This window comes from Protopterus annectens, chromosome 5.part0 (genome assembly GCF_019279795.1).
Source record: "Protopterus annectens isolate FY-2018-M chromosome 5.part0, PAN1.0, whole genome shotgun sequence".
NCBI classification, from domain to species: Eukaryota; Metazoa; Chordata; order Ceratodontiformes; family Protopteridae; genus Protopterus; species Protopterus annectens.
In genome coordinates this window covers 360,357,768-360,378,872 of record NC_056735.1, presented here as the reverse complement: position 1 = coordinate 360,378,872, position 21,105 = coordinate 360,357,768, and the positions used below count along the sequence as shown (strand labels likewise).

The following is a 21,105-nucleotide window of genomic DNA, read 5'->3' as shown; positions in this document are numbered from 1 at the left end:
TAGATTTAGCTTTATCTTCCATCTTTTTTAGAACTTCAGCCTTATTACAAAAGAGATGGTCCTGCTGTAAAGGAGCATCTAACAATTTTGCTTTAACATGATCAGGCAGATTTTGCTCCGAGCCAAGCATGCCTTCTTAGCACAGACCCAGTAACAGCAGCCCTGCAAGAGGCCTCCAAAGAATCAAAACCACATTGCAAAGTATGTTTTCCAACTTGTTCAGCTGAATACAATAAATCCTGTAAATCTATTTTCCACACAATCAGAAATCATCATTTTCTGCTTAAGCAGTCCCATGATATGCTGCTGATATTTTTAGCATATAAAATTGACAGTTTAAAGCCCTGATAGCCAGGGTTGCAGAAGTGCAAACCTTACCCCATCTATCCAGAGCCCTGGAATGTCTATCAGATGGGGTAGGATTTTTAGGAGTAGAAGCCTTCATGCCCTTGGGACCCTGAGAAATAGTTTCAGGATCTGCAAGAGGATTTTTGAAAAGGAATCTGTGGCAGTCAGGAACCCTGTAGTATCTGTCTGGCTTACAAGGAGGCGGAGGCAGAAAATCAGGAGCCATACTAGACTCTGAAAAAAATAATGTCTAGAACAGGAGGTATAGCCAAAGGCCTATGCTGAGGAAGAAGAAAATCCCCAAGTCTCTCTACATTCAGAAAATTCCTGACTTCCCAGTGGAAATGTTCCTTAAGATATGCAAAGTTTATAGAATCCTGCTCAGAAGATTCATAATCATTTTGTCTAGGCCTCTTGGGGGGGGCTGGCTACCCCTGATCAGAGTAATTAAATCTTAAGCGATTTTGATAATTTGTTTTTAGGCATAGGGGCCTGCACATGTGGCCCAGGTGTCTGTTTTAAAGGCACAGGTCGAGATTTTGGCCTTAGATTTGAAGATGGCGTCTGTCTACTATGCAAATCTGTAGGCCTGAAAACACCCTCAGAAGCTGGTGCCTGCACAGCTGCTCTGGACTCATCCAAGGTACAGACATCCGCGGGTTCCATAACTGAAGCATCTCGCAACATACCGGACTCCGAATGGGTCTCAGTAGAAGCCTGCTAATCAGAAATAGTAGGTATCAGGGGCGAAGGCACCTCACTGAGTACTGGTGACTGGCTTAGAAGCGTCGTCGGCAGTTTTGGACCTAAACGGCCTTTTTCTTTGCGTTTTTTAGGTATTCCAGTAGTCTGATTGCTAACCGATGATATTTCTGGATAATTAAAGCATGAGCCAAAATATTTAGAAGCAAAAATGTACAGACGTTTGATAGTGCATTGATTAAATAAAGCACAGAACCGACAGCAAGGTACATTGTGTTCAGGGCCTAGGCAAGTAATACAGTACAAATGAAAATCCTTGAGGTATTTGCTTCCCACAAGTAATGCAATTATTAACTTTTACTGACATCGGTAAGGAGCAAGAAAGTTTCCCCAATGGGGTGCTTAGCTTTTTAGTTGAAGACTTCAGATCTGAAACTCGAAAATGAAAATTCCAGGAGTCAGTCGACCGGCACTTGTGAAAGTGCAGGTTTGTACCTACCATAATTGTAGATGTTCGAGTGTACACCCTTGCTGCAGTCATCACACTTGGGTTATCCTGTCAGGCGGTCCTGCAGTCGGCCGGAACTCCAAATTCTTCCCTGACATCAGTGCACCAGGGATCTATATATATATATATATATATATATATATATATATATATATATATATATATATATATATCTCAGATGGTCAGTAATTAGTACCAAATTGGGTAAATTTTGCACAAACACAAAATCCCTCCAGCTATAAGCAAATATATCAGGAAGGTATTGTAGAGATTTTAGCCAGTTAGTTCAGAGGGGATGGGGGGAGGGTAACCTGGACTGCAGCAGGGTGTACACTCGAACATCTACATTTATGGTAGGTACAAAACTGTACTATGTTCATCGTGTTACCCTGCTGCAGTCATCACACTTGGGTTGAATCCCAAAGCTAAGGATGGCTGGAGGAATCAGAGGGTTGGAGGAGGCTAGAAGGCCCTGCAGAACTGCAGTGGCGAAGCCTGCCCTAGTCTTAAGAGTAAAGTGATAAGTGATAGTGTTTGGTAAAGGTGTGTACTGAACTCCAAGTTGCAGCTTCCAAAATCTCCTTGGTTGGAACCCCCCTGAGAAAAGCTTTAGATGTAGCTGTTGCCCTGGTAGAGTGGGGCCTAATGGTAGCAGGAACTATTTTTCCATGATGGGTATAGCAGAAAAGTACAGTTTTGTACCTACCATAAATGTAGATGTCTGATAGGTATGCATCTGCAGTCATCACATATGGGTTGTCCTGCCTCAGGCAGCCCTTTGGTTGGCCGGATTCCAAAGTCTGGGTCCGGCGTCGGCCGATGTCACACATTCCCCGACGTCAGAGCGTCTGGGTATAAAAGCATCAGCCGACGCCATCTTCCTCAGTTTTCCTTGCCCCAGATGCCAGGTGCCCTCTAAGGAAGGCTAAATTTGGAGAGATGCATTTAAAAATCCAAACATGCACAGTAATATAAAAACAAATACACCATAACAGATCCCCCCCAGCTATCTATAAGAGGGGTAAGTACCCAAGAAATACCACAGAGGGGAAGGAGGGAGGGTAAACCTGACTGCAGATTCATACCCATCGGACATCTACATTTATGGTAGGTACAAAACTGTACTATGTCCTTCAAGGATGCATCTGCAGTCATCACATATGGGTAGAGTACCATAGCCAATCTGGGGGTGGAGGAACTAAGTAAAGGATGGTGTAGTCAATATACCCTGCAGGACTGCCGTAGCAAAGCCTGCTCTGGATCTGGAGTATAAAGGTAAATTGTAATGCTTGGCAAATGTATGCATGGAGCTCCATGTGGCAGCTTCTAAAATGTCCTTGGTAGCCACCCCTCTTAAGAAGGCTGTGGAGGTGGCTGTGGCTCTCGTGGAATGAGGTCTAATGTTAGCTGGCACCGTTTTTCCATGAAAGGAGTAACAAAAACGAATGCAATTCCCTATCCATTTTGAAATTGTCTGTTTGGAAATTGCTTTTCCTTGTGTACCAGCAGCATATGCTACCAACAGCTGGTCAGTTTTTCTGTGACTTAGTTCTGTCCAAGTAGTAGCGCAACTGTCTGTGTATGTCCAGGGTGTGCAGAAGTTTCTCCCCTTTGTTTTGTGGATTTGGAAAGAAGGTAGGCAAGTGAATAGCTTGGATTAATGAAACCCTGGATACCACCTTTGGCATAAATGTAGGATTGGTTCTCAATGAAACTCTGTCCTGATGAAAAATAAGGAATGGCTGTACTGCCATCAGGGCCTGTAACTCAGATACTCTTCTTGCTGAGGTTATGGCCAGAAGGAAGGCAGTCTTCCATGACAGGTACTGTAGATCTGCAGATGCTGCTGGTTCAAAGGGAGGCAGCGTTAGTTTTTCCAACACGAAGTTAAGGTCCCAAGCAGGTAGAGGTGGTTTCCTTGGAGGTTTGATGTTTTTGATTCCTCTTAAACTGTCTTAGGAGAGGATGAGAAAAAACAGATGGATCAGTATTGTACTCTGCTGAAATTGCTGACGCATGAATTTTAATGGAAGAATAAGACAGACCATTGTGGAACATTTCTGCCAAATATTCCAGGATATGTGCCATGCTCATCACTGTCGCATCTAGGCCCTTTGTGGTGTTCCAAATGAGAAATCTTTTCCATTTTGCTGAATATGCCTTTCTTGTGGAAGGCCAGCGAGCTTCCATAATAATATCCTTCACTCTCTGGGATAGCTTATCCTGAGGAGGAGTCGAGGTATTTTCCAGGCTGTTAGTTGCAATGTTTTCAGGTTGGAATGCAGAGTTTTGTAATTGTGCTGTGTCAGTAGAAGTGGCCATAGAGGAAGAGGCCATGGTTTCGTACGTGACATGCTCTTTAGCAGTGGGTACCAGTGCTGTCTTGGCCAGTCCGGAGCTATCAGAATCACTTTTGGCTGCTCTGTCCTGGTCTTCAGTAACACCTTGGTCATTAATGGGAGAGGTGGAAAATGCATACACTGTTCTCCAGCTGAAAGAGAGGGCGTCCACTTTCCACGCTTGTGGGTGGTATGTCCTTGAGCAGAATTTCTTCAGCTGATGACTGTGGGGGGAGGCAAATAGATCTATGTCCGGCCTCCCCCATGATTGTGTTATCTGTAGAAAGATGTCTGGGTGCAGCATCCATTTGTGTGCATCCATGATACTTCTGCTTAAGCTGTCCGCCAGTATATTGTCTTTCCCTGGCACAAACTGGGATTGCAGCTGTATATTGAGTTTCAAGGAAAGATCCCATAGATTCATTGCCGGTCTGCAAAGAGGGTAGGAATGGGTGCCTCCTTGCTTGTTTATGTACCACATAACTGTGGTGTTGTCTGTCCTTAGTAGGTGGCCTTGATGCAGAAAGAGCTTGAAGGCCTCGATTGCATGTATCACTGCTAGCATTTCTTTTTGGTTTATGTGCATGCGTAGCTCCTTTTGTGACCACAGTCCTTGAATACATCTGCCCTCCATGTGTGCTCCCCAACCTTAGTCTGAAGCGTCCGTTGTAATGGTTTGGGTGGCTTTTGGCTTTGTGAAGGGCAGCCCCCTGTTGGACTGGCTGGCCTGAGCTCACCACAAATTCCTTTTGGAGGCATGGAATGAGTGGGATCAAAGTTTCTAAGCTGTGACTGAGTCCATAAACTTCTTAGGTACCACTGTAGTTTTCTCATATGCAGCCTTGCTTGTGGGATCAAAAGAATGCAGGATGCCATGTAACCCAGGGCCTGCTGGATTTTCCTTGCAGTCAGCTGAGTTTGTATTGTCAGATTCTTGAAGTAATTCGGTAGTTGTCTGTTTTTCTTCTGTGAGAAAGGCCATTTGGGTGGTTGTGTCTAGATCCGCACCCAGAAAAGTTATTCTTTGGGATGGAACAAGTCTTGATTTGAGCATGTTGACTGTATATCCCAAGGCCTGCAGAAGGTGGATGGCATAATTCAAGTCCTTTACCAAAGTTTGTTGGCTGTCCGCTTGTATAAGGCAGTCATCCAGATATGGGTATATTTGAATCCCCTGAAGTCTGCAGTGTGCAATTACTGATGCCAGGCATTTCGTGAATACTCTGGTAGCAGTAGATAAGCCAAAGGGTAATGCTGAGAATTGATAATGCTCTGACCCTGCAAGAAATCTGAGGTGTCTTCTGCAACTTTGTCTGATAGGGACATGCAGGTATGCCTCCTTGAGGTCTAGAGTCACCAGCCAGGACGCCTTGCCCAGCATGGGAAGGAGTTGCTGTAGAGTCAGCATTTTGAATTTTGGCACAATGAGATAAGTATTCAGTGCGGACAAGTCGAGAATAGGACTCCACTGATTTTCTTTTCTTGGAAAATCAATAGTCTGGAATAAAATCCTTGGCCTTGTTCTGAAAGAGGAACTTTTTCTATAGCTTTCATTTGTATTAAGTTAGAGATTTGTTTCAAAGCCTCTGCCCTTTGATTTGGTGGCAGGTCTGGCATGCCTTTTCTTTTTGGCAATGTGTGAAAATGGAACCTGTATCTGTTGTCTATTATTTGCAGTGTCCATTTGTCACTTGTAATGCTGTGCCAATTTTTTGAGAATAAAGAAAGCTTTCTGCCTAAAGGTGCTTCTAATTGAGCCCTGGTTGGCGGAGTCAAAGCAAAGTCATTGAGTCTGTCCTTGTGCAGCAGTTGTAGGTCCTGCACTACCTCTCTGGTTTGGAGGCTGCCATTGACCGCCTCTGTAGTAGCCCCTAGCTTGCCCTCTACCTCTGGCACGCCTGTTCTTGCCTCTCTGAAATCTGTGTGTCCGGAAAGGACCAATTCTTGGTAGGCCAATTTCTGCTGAATCTTGGTGGTTGGACTTGAAGAAAATCCTTAACTGTTTGTACAGATTTCGCCTTTTCCTCAAATTTCTTTAAGACCTCTTGAGCAGTGGAACCACATAATTTTTGCTTTTCCAGTGGAGCATCCAGAAGCTTAGCTTTAACATGGTCTGGCAGAGATTGTTCCTTCAGCCAAGCATGCGTACGTATGACTGCACCTGTCATTGCTGACCTACATGAAGCTTCCAATGCATCATAACCACACTGCAAGAAATGGTTGCTAACCTGCTGGGAGTTATGTACCAGATCCTGAAGGGATTTGCGATCAAGGGGTTCAGAAGACAGTTTCTTATGCAATTCATCTAACAAATACTCTTGGGTACTGTATCATATGAAATTGACAATTTAATGCCCTCATAGAAAGAGTGGCAGAAGTATACACTTTTTTACCCCATCTCTCTAAAGCCCTGAACTCCTTTTCAGAGGGGAGTGGGTTTTTAGTAGTGGCAGCTGCAACCCCTTTAGGGCCCTGGGAAACAGTTTCTGGATCAGCAGAGTGGGCCTTGTAAAGAAAATTATGAGAGTCCGGGACCCTGTAATACCTATCGGGTTTAACAGGGGCCTGAGGCAGAGTGCCAGGGGTTATACTAGACTCAGAGTACACATCATCAATGACATTCAAAACAGGAGGAATAGCCAAAGGTCTATGCTGAGGTAAATGTAGAAAGGTTCTTAATCTTTTCCTGGAATGAGAAAATTCCTGGCCCTGCCATTTGAAATGCTCTCTCAGAGTGAAGGGTCTCCCCGAAGGATAGCTCTTCAGGAGGGGAGGCTGAGGGGATAGATTCCTCTGCATCCGAATCCTCGTAGGCCAAAAAAGCCTCCTCCTGGTAGTCCGAGTGAGCAGAGCCATCACAGGCCTCCTCTGAGGAGTGGGGATCAGAAGGCTCAACCCTGGGCCTTTTGTCTAGAGGGGGTTGAGAGCCCCTGTCCGGATGGGGCTGAGAGCCCCTGATTAAAGAGATAAGGTCCTCTGCCAAAGTTAGGATCTGTGTACTAGAAGTGGGTCCCTGAGGAATAACCCTGGGAGGCATAGTTTTTGTGTGTTTAGCAGCTTCAGCCCTGGTGAATGCCTTTATGGACATGGATGCAGGAGGCCTGGCTGCACCACATGCTGGTGTAGTTTTGTCTAGAGGAATGGTGTCGGAAGCTTCCAAGACACCAGTTTCTGAAGGAAATTCAATAACCAACTCGGCAGGGGCCTCCGGGGCAGAGGTTGTCGGTTGAGCGGTTTCGGGGTTCGGAAGTACCAAGGACTCTATCAGCAGAGACACTCGCGGTAGGCCTAGCCGCGGTTTCAGCCGAAACAGCGGTCCGCGTGTCAGTCCTTGTCTTTCCGTTTCTTAGTTAAATGTGAAGTCGGGGTCTCAGACTGCATTTTATATGAAAAACTAGCCCCAAAAAACTCCTCTGCGAACTCTGACCAATGTCTAAGAGTGCGTCGGTTGAAGGAAGCACAGTCTGAACAGGCCGAGACGTCGTGGTATGGGCCTAAGCAGGGGAAGCAGTAAGAGTGGAAATCCTTATGAGGTACTTGTTTTTCACAAGTTAAACAATTATTAACTTTATCTGACATCGGCTGAGGCAAGAAAGAGTCCCCAACGGGGTACTTCGCTTTTGAAGTCTTCGGTTAGCTGAATTACAGGAGCTGGCCGACCGGCACTTGCGAACTACTTCTGCTTCGGGCACCACGCGGCAAGAAAGACTGAGGAAGATGGCGTCGGCTGATGCTTTTATACCCCAGGCGCTCTGACGTCGGGGAATGTGCGACATCAGCCGACGCCGGACCCAGACTTTGGAATCCGGCCGACCGAAGGGCTGCCTGAGGCAGGACAACCCATATGTGATGACTGCAGATGCATCCTTGAAGGACGTCGTATGCAATGTCCTATCCATTTGGAAATGGTCTGTTATGAAATAGCCTTCCCTTGTGAAGCTGTAGCATAGGATACAAAGAGCTGGTCAGATTGTCTGAAAGCCTTAGTTTTATCCAAGTATTAACGAAGCTGCCTGTTAATGTCCAAGGAATACAAGAGTCTCACACCTTTGTTCTGTGGATTTGGGAAGAAGGTGGGTAAGTGGATGGTTTGATTTAATGCCACACTGGAAACCACCTTAGGCATAAAGGAAGGATTACTTCGTAGAGAAACTCTGTCTTGATGAAAAATGAGGAAAGGTTCCACTGCCATTAGTGCCTGCAGCTCTGAGACTCTTCTAGCTGAAGTTATTGCTAGCAGCAGGGCAGTCTTCCATGATAGGAGCTGAAGATCTGCAGAGAAAGCTGGTTCAAAGGGAGGTAGCGTTAGTTTTTCCAGAACAAAATGGAGGTCCCATGTTGGTGTATGTGCTCTCCTGGGGGGGGGGGGGGGGCTGTTTTTTTGCCCCTCTGAGGAACTGCCTTAGAAGTGGATGCGAAAATGAGGGTGGATCCGTGTTGTAGTGGGCTGAAATAGCTGAAGCATGGATTTTAATGGAGGAGAAAGCAAGTCCTTTGTGCAACATTTCAGTTAAGTACTGTAGAATGTGAGGCATGTGAGGATGAAATGTGTCTTGGCCTTTAGCTTGGTTCCAGGCACAGAACCTTTTCCATTTGTCCGAATAAGCCTTTCTGGTGCTTGGCCTCCTAGCTTCCAGAATAACATCCATAACTGCTTGGGAAAAAGGAGCTGGCTGGATGCTTAGGTGATTTGCCATGCAGCCAGATTTAAGTTTTGAGTTGGCTGTGAAGAATCTGATTGTTTTGTTGTGTGAGCAAATGGGTAATTTGTGGTAAGATCCAAGGTGGGCCCTGGGCCATATTTCTCAATAGTGGGTACCAGTGCTGGCGTGGCCAGTCTGGGGCTATGAGAATCAGTCGTGGTCTCTCCTTTTTGACTTTCAGAAGCACCTTTGTGAGGAGAGGCAATGGAGGGAAGGCATATGCTGTCAGGTTTTTCCAACTGAAAGAGAGTGCGTCTACTTTCCAAACTTGATGGTGAAGTCTCCTTGTACAAAATTGTGTTATTTGATAGTTTTGAGGACTGGCAAACAGGTCTATGTCTAGAAGGCCCCATTTTTGAGTTATCATTGTAAATACTTGTGGATCTAGGTTCCACTCGTGGGGATCCATGATGTTTCTGCTGAGGTAGTCTGCCAACATGTTCTTTCCTGGCAGGAACTGAGCTTGCAAATGAACTTGGTAAGCCAGAGCTGTGCTCCATAAGATCATTGCTTGCCTGCATAGAGGGTAGGAGTGAGTACCCCCTTGTTTATGTACCACATTACTGTGGTGTTGTCCATCTTTATTGTAAGTTGTCCTGGATGCAATAGATTCTTGAAGGCTGTCAGAGCTTTCTGTACAGTTAGCATTTCTTTTTGATTGATGTGCAGATTCCTTTGATCTGCAGTCCATACGCCTTGAACGCACTGTCCTGCCATGTGTGCTCCCCAGGCGTAGTCTGATGCATCTGTTGTGATAGTTTGCCTGGCTGGGGGCAAGGTGAACGGCTGACCCTTGTTGAGGTGACATGCCTGTGACCACCATAGAAACTCCTGTTGTAGGTAGGGAATGAGAGATATCATTGTGTCCAAGCTGTGGCTATGTTGAGACCATACGCTTTTTAGGTACCACTGTAATTTCCTCATATGCAGCTTTGCAAATGGTAATAGTAGTATGCATGATGCCATGAAGCCCAAAGCCTGCAGAATTTTTCTTGCAGTCAGTTGGGTCTTTGTTGCCACTGTTTTGAAATATTGAGTCAGTTGTAGCTGCTTGTCTGGCGTCAGATAAACCTTCTGGGCCGTTGTGTTCAAGCTGGCACCCAGGAATGTCATATTTTGTGAGGGTACTAGTTTTGACTACATTTCGTTTACGGTGTACCCCAGGCAGTTAAGTAGATGTTTTACAAAAGCCAGATGATGTAAGAGAATGTCCTTGCTTTCTACTTGGATGAGGCAGTCGTCCAGGTATGGGTATATTTGAATTCCTCTGTCTGCAGTAAGCAATTACTGGTGCCAGACATTTTGTGAAAACTCTGGGTGCAGTAGAGAAGCCAAAGGGCAGTGCAGAGAACTGGTAATGGGTTGTACCTGAAATGAAACTGAGGCATCTTCTGCAACTTTGTCTGATAGGGACATGCAGGTATGCCTCCTTGAGGTCCAACGTTACTAGCCAGGCCTCCTTGCCCAACATGGAAAGAAGCTGCTGTAGTGTTAGCATCTTGAATTTTGGTACTTGTAAGAATGTGTTTAAAATTGAAAGGTCCAGAATAGGACTCCAGGCATTGTCCTTTCTGGGCACTAGAAAGAGTCTTGAGTAAAATCCTTGACCTTGCTCTCGAGTAGGTACCAGTTGAATGGCTCTCATTGTCCATGAGAGCTGTAATTTGCTTTTGTGCCTCTGCCCATTAGATTTTGTGGCAGGTTTGGCATTCCTCTTTTCATTGGCAAGGTGTGAAAATGGAATCTGTATCCTCGTAAAATTATGTCTAGGACCCATTTGTCCTTTGTGACAATGTGCCAGTTGTCTGAAAAAAGTGCAAGTTTTCCTCCCAAGGGGGCTGCCAAGAGAGAGTTGCTTGGCCGGATGAGGTGCAAGTCATTGAGTTTGCCTTCTGGTAGTTTGGGACCTACCTTCTCCTCCCTTCTGTTTTGTATTGCCCCATTGGCGAGGTTTGTACTGGGCTTGTGGTTGTCCTCTGCCTCTTGGACGTCTGTATTTACCCCTCTGTGGACTGTCAGTAGCTGGAAAGGACCAATTTTTTGTTGGCCAGTTTCTGCTGAAGTGAAGGGGTTGTACTTGTAAGAAATCTTTGACTGTCTGCATAGATTTTGCCTTATCCTCCATTTTCTTTAAGACGACTTCTGCTTTAACTCCAAAAAACATCCTGCTGTAAGGGAGCATCTAGAAGCTTTGCTTTAACATGATCAGGTAGAGTTTGTTCCTTTAACAAAGCATGCCTACGTATAACAGACCCAGTGACAGCTGCTCTGCAGGAGGCCTCCAGAGAATCAAACCCACATTGTAAGGTGCGTTTGCCCACCTGTTCAGTTGCATGCAACAGATCCTGCATTTCTTTCAATTCAGACTGTTGAGGGAGAGTGGCGATTCTTTGCTTTAACTGAGAGATTAGAAATTGCGGATACTTAAGCATGTGAAATTGGCAATTTAGTGCCCTCATAGCTAGAGTGACTGAGGTGTAAACCATTTTCTCCCCACCTATCTAGCGCTGTGGAATCCCTTTCAGAGGGTACAGGATTTTTAGCCATAGAAGCCTTAGCCCCTTTGGGACCCTGGGAGATTTTCTCTGGGTCAGCAACAGGACTTTTATATAGAAATTTGTGGGAATCAGGCACTCTATAGTATCTGTCAGGCTTGGCCGGAGCAAGAGGTAGAGAGTCTGGGTTCAAACTGGATTCTAAGTAAACATCATCCACAATGTCTAACACGGGTGGGATGGCAAGTGGCATGTGCTGGGGGAGTAAAAGAAACTCTGAGCCTTTTCTTAGAGTCGGAGTAGTCCTGACCTTCCCAGTGGAAATGTTCCCTCAGTGTGTAAAGTTTCCCCAAAGGAGTAGTCTTCAGGAGAAGAAGCTGAGGGAATGGAAACCTCAGCATCAGAATCTTCATAAGGGGAGAAGGAGTAATCTTGGTCTTCAGAGGAGGCTGAAGAAATGGACACTTGTTCAGAGGATGCATAATCTTCCTCTTGTCTAGGCCTTTTGTCAGTAGGTGGCTGGGAACCCCTGATTAAAGAGATGAAATCTTCAGCCATTTTGAGCATCTGTTTCTTAGGCATGGGACCTTGAACAGGGGACTGAAGTGCAGTCCTTTTAGATTTAATAGGAGTCTTCATCTTAGGATACGTTTTAATGGTGAGCGTCTGTCTGAAAACGCCTTCAGAAACCGATGGCGTTTCTGCAGCACCGACATCTTTATCAGCAATGTCGTTGGCAGGGCCTGAACAAAATGGTTGCGTCGGCCTAGTACATTCAGTCAAAAGTTCCGAAGTGGTCTCGGGTTCCAGATCTGTGGTAGTCAGGGGCTGCGTCGGAACCTCACTGAAGACCGGAGACCGGACAAGCCGAGGCCTCGTAATCTGGCTTAGGGCGGGGCTGTCTGTCCTTATCCTTGCGTTTTTTGTGCACGCCGGTAGTTGGTTGCTCAGAAGGCATACTGTAATTAAATTTTCTACTGTAGTGTCATGCAAAATCAAAGAGTCTTTTAATAGTACGTTTATTAAACCTAGCACAAAAACGACTAGTGATGTCGTGGTCTGGGCCTAGGCAAGGTATGCAATAAGAATGAAAATCCTTATGAGGTATTTGCTTCCCACAAGAAATACAATTGTTAACTTTTTCTGACATCGGTCTGAGGCAAGAAAAGTTTCCCTAACGGGGTACTTAGCTTTATAGAAGACTTCGATCTGAAATTCGAATTCGAAAATCTCAGGAGTCGGCCGACCGGCACTTGAACAGCTTCTGCTTCGGGCACCACGAGGCAAGAAAGACTGAAGAAAATGGCGTCTGTTGCAATATATATATACCCCTGGCGCACTGACGTCAGGGAAGAAGCGACAGCAACAGACGCCGGACCAAGACTTGGAATTCCGGCCGACTGCGGGACCGCCTGATGACAGGATAACCCAAGTGTGATGACTGCAGCAGGGTAACACTATGAACATCTGCTTCAGGCACCGCACGGCAAGAAAGACTGATGTAATTGTGTCGGCTGCATGTTTTATACCCCTGACAACCTGACATCTCGGAAGAAGGGACAGCAACCGACGCAGGACCCAAGACTTCGTTAATTAGGCCGACAGAGCAACCTGCCAGCAGATTACCCAAATGTAATGACTGCAACAGTGAAACACGAAGAACATCCACAGCTCCCAAACTGAACTGGAGGAGAGTCCATGTTAGTAGGGTCGCTCATGGGTTCAAGAGGGAACAGAGCCAATAAACCCCATCTGGATCTGAGCCCTGATAATCTTCCTTACCATCCTGTCCACATCATATTCCAAAAGGCTTCACGAGGATCTGGACGAGGCCAAAGACAAAAGGCAAGACTGGTGCAGAGTTTGCAAGATTTTTGCCAGAATCATAGGGAAGAGTGACCAGATGGAAGATATAGCAGAACCTAGGCTCCGAAACTGAAGTTGAAGGTAATGGCGAGTGTGGCTTCTGATCCCACCTCCTTGGATTCGAGGACAAAGTAGGATCAGAAGGGTTCCAGACATAACTATCCAGGCAAACACAGATCCAAAGCGGATAATGTCTTCAGCACAGACCCAGATGGATCCAGGAGGCCTTTTGGATCCACTGGAGCAGAGCCTGGTTTTGCAGCCAATGAATCTGAAAATTTTTTTGAAGGAGGTTCTGATGACACTCTAGGATGCTTATGAGTGAGTTTTAGGGTCTGAAGCAGAACCTGGCACGGTGCGTGTGTGTGTGTGGGGGGGGGGGGGTGACCACCTGGAGAAGAAATCTAAGAGGGAGGAAGGATCCCTTTCAGAATCGACTTGTTTCACCTATTAGCGATCACCCTGGGTTGAACCTACTCATACAGCACACCGACTACGTGCGCTGCAACTCAACAGTAGACATCATGTGAATCAGAGTGCAGAATTTTATGACCACATTCTGTACACCTTTTAAATCCAGCTTGCTTATCCACCACAAAACTTTTAGCAATAAAGAAAGCACAAGAACACTATAAATACTAAAATTTGAGAACTAACACTATAAACACCATAATTATAAACTGTACCACACACTATCCTAACTATTAAGACTTTAGAAACTAATAACTACACAAAAAACCTTAACAGTCAAATAGGAAGAACTCCTCAAGATATTACAAACTATCCAGGAAGAGTAGCCATAACGCCACTGAGGAGCGTTGTGGGCAGGAGGGAAAAAAGATAATTATTCCAAAAAGAAAAACATTTATCCGTAAAGTGAAAAACTACAACTAGCTGCTCAAGCACTGTAGCGCACGTCCAACGTGAATGGTGGCAAACGAGATCTGGACTTATTACAGGGGATTATGGGTAAGGGAGGAGCTAGAGCCGGGAAGCTGAAGTCTGTAGAAGGTGGCAGAGTCGGATCACAGCTGTAACCCAAATGCGAATCAGAGCAAGAGGGACAAATATTTATTTTTTTACAATTCTGACACTATGGCAACAAAGAATAAAAAATGTCCAAACCGACGATTTCCACTTCTTGGGAAAGCTACCCTAGAGACAACAGTTTCCTAATGGCTATAGTTCCACAATTTCTCAGATGAAATTAATTTGATTTTCTTAATGCCATTATGCAATATGAAGTTCAAAAATGCTAAACTGAGTCAAGGATTACATGCTACTACCCTCTTCAGTATTGACTAAGACCGAGCAAAAACAGATAACCAAACCTTGTCTCACGTTTAGGAGCTCTAGCACAGGCTGTTTTCATTCTTAAAGATGACCAAAAAGTACAGTTTTGTACCTACCATAAATGTAGATGTTCGAGTGCTAATACAGCTGCAGTCATAACAGATGGGTTCTCCTGCCGTCAGGCAGGTCCTCGGTCAGCCGAATTCCAAAGTCTAGGTATGGCGTCGGCTGTCATAGCCTCTTCCCTGACGTCAGCACGACAGGGGTATAAAAGATCCAGCCGACACCATTTTCTTCAGTTTTTCTTGCTCCAGATGTCAGGTGCCCCCAGAAGGAAGGCAATACATACATTTGTGTAATAAAGCAATGCAATATAATCAAAATACAGTAGTTGCAAGCAAGTATACCATAAATGAATACCCCAATCAGGTTGTATGAGGAGGTGGTAGCCAATAGGCCTGTCCCAAGAGGGGAAGGAGGGAGGGAAACCTGGACTGCAGCTGTATTAGCACTCTAACATCTACATTTATGGTAGGTACAAAACTGTACTATGTTCATCGTGCATACAGCTGCAGTCAGAACAGATGGGTAGAATCCCAAAGCTAAGAAAGGGGTGGTAGGCACTAGATGGAACTAGGAGGAGCCAGGATGCCCTGCAAGACTGCAGTGGCAAAGCCTGCTCTAGTTTTGGAGTATAATGGTAGGTGGTAGTGCTCAGAGAAGGTATGCACAGAACTCCAAGTGGCTGCTTCCAAAATATCTTTGGTAGGAACTCCTCTGAGGAAAGCTGCAGAGGTAGCTGTGGCCCTTGTGGAGTGAGATCTGATGCCTGCAGGTACGGTTTTACCATGAAGAGAGTAACAAAAGTGTATGCAGTGGGCTATCCATTTTGAGATTGTCTGTTTGGAAACTGGCTTCCCTTGAGCTCCTATAACATAGGACAGAAGGAGCTGTTCTGATTTTCTGAAAGGCTTTGTTCTGTCCAAATAATAATGCAGCTGTCTGCAGATGTCCAAGGAATGTAGTAGCCTCTCCCCTTTGTTTTGAGGATTAGGGTAAAAGGCAGGTAAGTGTATAGCCTGATTCAAAGCTACCCTGGACACCACCTTTGGCATAGAGGACGGGTTGGTTCGTAAGGAAACGCTGTCCTGATGGAAGATGATAAAAGGCTGCACAGCCATGAGGGCTTGTAGTTCCGATACCCTACAGGCTGAGGTGATAGCCAGAAGAAAAGCTGTTTTCCAGGACAAATTTTGCAAATCTGTTGAGGCAGCGGGCTCAAAAGGAGGCAAGGTCAGGTTTTCTAGAATGAAATTGAGGTCCCAAGCAGGTATTGATTGTTTACTTGGGAGTTTTATATTCTTGCCCCTCTGAGGAACTGTCTTAAGAGGGGGTGAGAGAATAAAGGTGGATCAGTGTCGTATTCTGCAGAAATGGCTGAGGCATGGATTTTGATGGAGGAGAATGAAAGTTCACTGCTTAGCAGCTCAGCTAGATACTGTAATATTTGAAGTAAATTCAGTTTTCCAGGATTCTGGCCCTTTTTCTCATTCCAGGCACAAAACCGTTCCCATTTTGCGGAGTAAGCTTTTCTAGTAGATGGTCTTCTGGCCTCCAAAATGGCATCCTGCACCTCCTTGGAGAGTAGGGTCTGTTGTGATGTTAAGGAATCTTCCATGCGGCCAGATTGAGTGTTTTCAGCTGACTGAAGAGTTTTGAAGCTATGCAGAGTCAGAAGAGGCATTGGAGGTAGGGTCCATGGAGGGGAATGCGTCAAGCTCCTCAGGAGTGGGTACCAGTGCTGTCTTGGCCAGTCTGGAGCAATGAGAATCATCTTTGGTTTGTCTGCTATGGTTTTTAATAGAACTTTGGGCAGCAGAGGAAGAGGTGGAAAGGCATAACCTATCATTGTTGTCCAACTGAGAGAGAGCATCCACTTTCCAGGCCTGTGGATGAAAAGTCCTTGAGCAGAATTTTGTCAATTGGTGATTTTTGTGGGAGACAGATCTATGTCTGGCCTTCCCCATGCTCAATTTATCTCTGTAAAAACTTGAGGATGCAACTTCCATTCGTGTGGATCTGTCACATTTCTGCTTAGGTTGTCTGCCAGCGTGATTTCCTTGCCTGGCAAGTACTGTGCTTGAAGTTAGATTTGTAATTTCAGAGCCATGTTCCAAAGTGACATGGCCAGCCTGCATAGGGGGTATGAATGGGTTCCTCCCTGTTTATGTACCACATTACTGTGGTGTTGTCTGTCCTTATCAATAGTTGACCTGGATGCAGAAGAGGTCTTTGAAAGCTATAATAGCATTTATTACTGCTAGCATTTCCTTTTGATTGATGTGAAGGTGCTTTTCTTTTTGGGAACATTAGCCCTGAATGCACCGGTCTGTCATGTGCGCCCCCCAGGCGTAGTCCGAGGGGTCTGTTGTGATGACTTGATTTGCTTGAGGCTTGCAGAATGGGAGACCTGTGTTTGGCATGCTTGAGCCCACCACAGAAATTCCTTTTGAAGACATGGAATTAGTGGTATTATTGTTTCCAAACTGTGGCTGTGTTGAGACCATAGGTTTTTCAGGTACCAATGAAGTTTCCTCATATGCAGCTTTGCACATGGGATTAGTAGGATGCAAAATGCCATGAATCCCAGAGCCTGCAGGATTTTCCTTGTAGTCAGCCTGGTGAAATTTGCTAGTGTTCTGAAGTATTGAGTTAGTTGCCCCTGCTTCTCTGGCGTGAGGTAGGCCATCTGGGTGTTTGTGTCCAAGTTGGCACCCAGGAAAATTATTTTCTGAGAGGGTATTAGCCTTGATTTCTTTTTGTTGACTGTGTATCCCAGAGAATTCAACAACATTATTACAAAAGTCAGATGTTTCAGAAGTATGTGCTTACTGTCCGCTTGGATCAGGCAGTCCAAATATGGGTATATTTGTATCCCTTGAAGTCTGCAGTAGGCAATTACTGATGCCAGGCATTTCGTGAACACTCTGGGCGCAGTAGATGAGCCAAAGGGCAATGCAGAGAATTGATAATGGGATGAAACTGCAAGAAATCTGAGGTATCTTCTGCAAGTTTGTCTGACTGGGACATGCAGGTATGCCTCCTTGAGGTCCAATGTTACCAGCCAAGACTCCTTGCCCAGCATGGGAAGAAGCTGCTGTAATGTGAGCATCTTGAATTTTGGTACGAGTAAAAATGTGTTTAGGATGGATAGGTCCAAAATAGGTCTCCAATCTTTTCCCTTCCTTGGTACCAGGAATAGTCTGGAATAAAAACCTTGACCTTGTTCATGAGTAGGTACCTCTTGAATAGCTTTCATGTCCATGAGATCTGAAATTTGTCTTTGTGCCTCTGCCCTTTGATTGTGGCAGGTTTGGCATGCCTCTCATTTTTGGAAGGGTGTGAAAATGGAATCTGTAGCCTCCGTTTATAATGTCCAGGATCCATTTGTCTTTTGTGACAATATGCCAATTTTTTGAAAATGCCAGTTTTCTGCCTAAGGGTGCTGCCATTTGAGCCTTGCTTGGCATGCAAAGGGGAAAGTCATTGGGCTTGCTTTCTGAATGGCTGCGAGCTATCCTCACCACCTCTTTGTGTAGGAGCTTGCCATTGTCTGCCTCTAAACGATCCTTGAGATTGCCCTCTGCCCCTCGGGCGCCTGTATTTACCTCTTTGGGGTCTGTCCGTGGCTGGAAAGGACCAATTTTTGGAAGGCCAATTTCTACTGAAACGTGGAGGTTGTACCTGTAGGAAATATTTCACTGTTTGCATTGATTTAGCCTTTTCCTCCATTTTCTTTAATACCTCCTCAGCTTTAACACCAAATAATACATCCTTTTGTAGAGGGGCATCTAGTAATTTAGCTTTGACATGATCTGGTAAGGTTTGCTCCTTGAGCCAGGCATGTCTACGTATGACTGATCCTGTAACAGCAGCTCTACATGAGGCCTCTAGAGCATCAAAACCACATTGCAAGGTATGTTTACCCACTTGTTCTGCACTATGCATCAAATCCTGCAACTCCTTCAAGTCTGGTTGTTCAGGCTGTGACATTTTACTTCTCAACTGTGATAACAGAAACTGTTGGTACTTTAGCATATGGAACTGGCAGTTTAATGCCCTCATGGTTAAGGTGGCGGAGGTGTATACCTTTTTTCCCCACCTTTCTAAGGATCTGGAATCTCTCAGAAGGTAATGGGTTTTTAGTAGTGGAGGCCGTAATTCCCTTGGGGCCCTGTGAGATAGTTTCTGGGAGAGCCACATGGCTTTTGTATAAAAATTGGTGTGAGTCAGGAACCCGGTAGTACCTGTCAGGCTTGACTGGGGCTGGAGGTAAAGAATCCGGGTTAAGGCAGGCCTCCGAGTACACATCATCTAGTATGTCTAAGACAGGAGGTATAGCCAGAGGCCTGTGCTGGGGTAGCAAGAGAAAATCCCTAAGCCTTTTCTTGGAATCTGGTTACTCTTGGCCTTCTCAGTGGAAGTGTTCCCTTAAGGTATGCAAGGTTTCCCCAAATGAGTAATCCTCTGGGGGGGGGAGATAGAGGGAATGAACTCCTCAGCATCAGAATCTTCAAAAGGGGAGTAAGAATGTTCCTGTTCAGAGTGCTCTGAAATAATGGAGGCCTGGTCAAAGGAGGGGGATTCTTCCTCCACTCTGGGCCTTTTGTCCGGGGGGGGGGGGGGGGGGGTTGAGAACTTCTAATAAGAGTAATCAAATCCTCAGCCATTTTAAGCATCTGTTTTTTAGGCATGGGGCCTGGAGAAGGGCCCTGTGGAGCTTGTCTCTTAGAATGCATGGCTGCTTTAGACTTAGTGAAAGCCTTGATAGAAAAAGAAGAGGAAGGTCTGAAGACACCTTGAGAGGAGGCAGACCTGTCTACATTTTCAGATTCACCACCAAGAGTGGCTTCGGTATCTGTAGTCGGGGTGTGGGCCGAGGAGCCTGCAACCTCGGGCACTAAAGACACCGCCAATGAAGTGTCGGTAGGCAGGGGCTGCGTAGGCCCCTCGCTGAGAACCAGACCACCTGTAGTCTGCTTTGGCGTGGTGTCAGTAGAGGCCGCGGACCTCGTGTGTCGGTCCTTATCTTTGCGTTTTTTAGACAAAACTGGAGTCGGAGTATCCGACGACATAATATAGTTAAATTTTTTGCCAAAATAGTGGTGGGCGAACTCCGCCCGACGCTTAATGGTGCGTTTGTTGAATGTAGCACAAAACGACAGACCGAGACGTTGTGGTCTGGGCCTAAGCAAGGAATGCAGAGGGAATGAAAATCCTTATGCGGTATTTGCTTCCCACAAGAAATACAATTATTAACTTTGTCTGACATCGGTCTGAGGCAAGAAAAGTTTCCCCAACGGGGTACTTAGCTTTCAAGAAGACTTCGGTTGCAAAATTTTCATAATTTCAGGAGCTGGCCGATCGGCACTTGCGAACTGCTTCTGCTTCAGGCACCATGTGGCAAGAAAGACTGAAGAAAATGGTGTCGGCTGGTTCTTTTATACCCCTGTCGTGCTGACGTCAGGGAAGAGGAGACGGCCGACGCCGGACCTAGACTTTGGAATTCGGCCGACCGAGGACCCGCCTGACGGCAGGAGAACCCATCTGCTATGACTGCAGCTGTATGCACGATGAACATCCTGCAATGACATACCTTATGCTTATTTTGAAACCAACATTTCCCACCAAAGCTGTACAGCAGCCACCTGTCACATTAACAGAACCAGTAGCATGGTTAGAAATTAGACAGCTGCAGGAAAAACTGAAAAGGGCCTATAAATCAAACATGAAAGCGTCTATTTTCAAACATACTTTGGTAGCTGCAACTATAAACTAACTTCAAGTCAAAGAAAACTTTAAAATGCATTTAGATCTTGCATCTCAACCTAATCTCCCACCTGTGCTGCCCAGATATTGTCAAGATCTTGCAGGGTAAGAGCTTTTTCTTTAATAACAAATCGAAGTATCTTCTCCAATTTCTCAACATACTGAGGCTGATGAAGGCTGTCACGAAGTACGATTGACAATATGCTGTTTTGCTGAATCCACTCATTTGAATGAAAAGATGAAAAGCATAAGGATGCATCTTGAAATCTACAAACTGAAAGAATGCACTATGTCACTAATATTAGTGCAAAAATATACACTTCCAACATGTGTGGCTCCATCTCCAGCTAACTTCACTCCTATATACACACACACACACACAATGCATTTTGTTCCCCCAAAAGCAATACAGAGCCTACAACTTATCAAAGGTTACATCTGCTCGACTTTTAAAATGAAAACCATTTTACAGAAACATTTTCCAAGCTTTCAAACCTGGGAAACAAAGCCCAGGATTTTCCACAACACCTCAACAGAAGACAACCTTCACAACTCACATGTACTCAAAAGGAAAAGGCAAGTACGTATACCATCTTTACTTAATGGTTCAACCGCTCTGTTGGTCTAGGCCTGATCAGGTGTGGAACCCCTCCTGAAGTGCTCCTGGATAAAAAAGGAATCTGAAAGACCCTGGGAAAGTGAGATCCACCAGTCTATCCAGATCACAGTACAGCTGAGGTCCTATGGGAAGGGGTGCACCTTGGAAGAGGAAGGTTGACTGCTAAAGAGCATCTCACCTTAGGATTCCCCAGGGAAACTAAAATAAAGGAGGAAGGGAAACTTAGTAAGCAGTAACCCACCTGAACTACTGAGGCAAGTACCTTACACAAATGGCGTCATTTGCCAGAGGTCCAGAGTGTTTCTGCTCAAATCCAAGACATCCCAAAGCCAAGAACAAGAAATTAAGCTCATTTTGAGTTTGATCTGCACTTTTACATCTGTTTTTTACTGTTGTATTGCAT

The 21,105-nt window shown here is 45.3% G+C and overlaps 1 protein-coding gene across 1 annotated transcript in view; it reads right to left on the bottom strand.

The window, feature by feature from the left end:
• Positions 1-21,105, bottom strand: part of USP9X (ubiquitin specific peptidase 9 X-linked) — a 5,037,693-nt gene that overhangs the window by 4,509,953 nt on the left and 506,635 nt on the right. Inside the window, exon 7 of the mRNA XM_044071835.1 lies at positions 20,155-20,357. Within this exon, the coding sequence (XP_043927770.1) occupies positions 20,155-20,357 (203 nt within the window). The remainder of the gene's footprint in view (positions 1-20,154; positions 20,358-21,105) is intronic.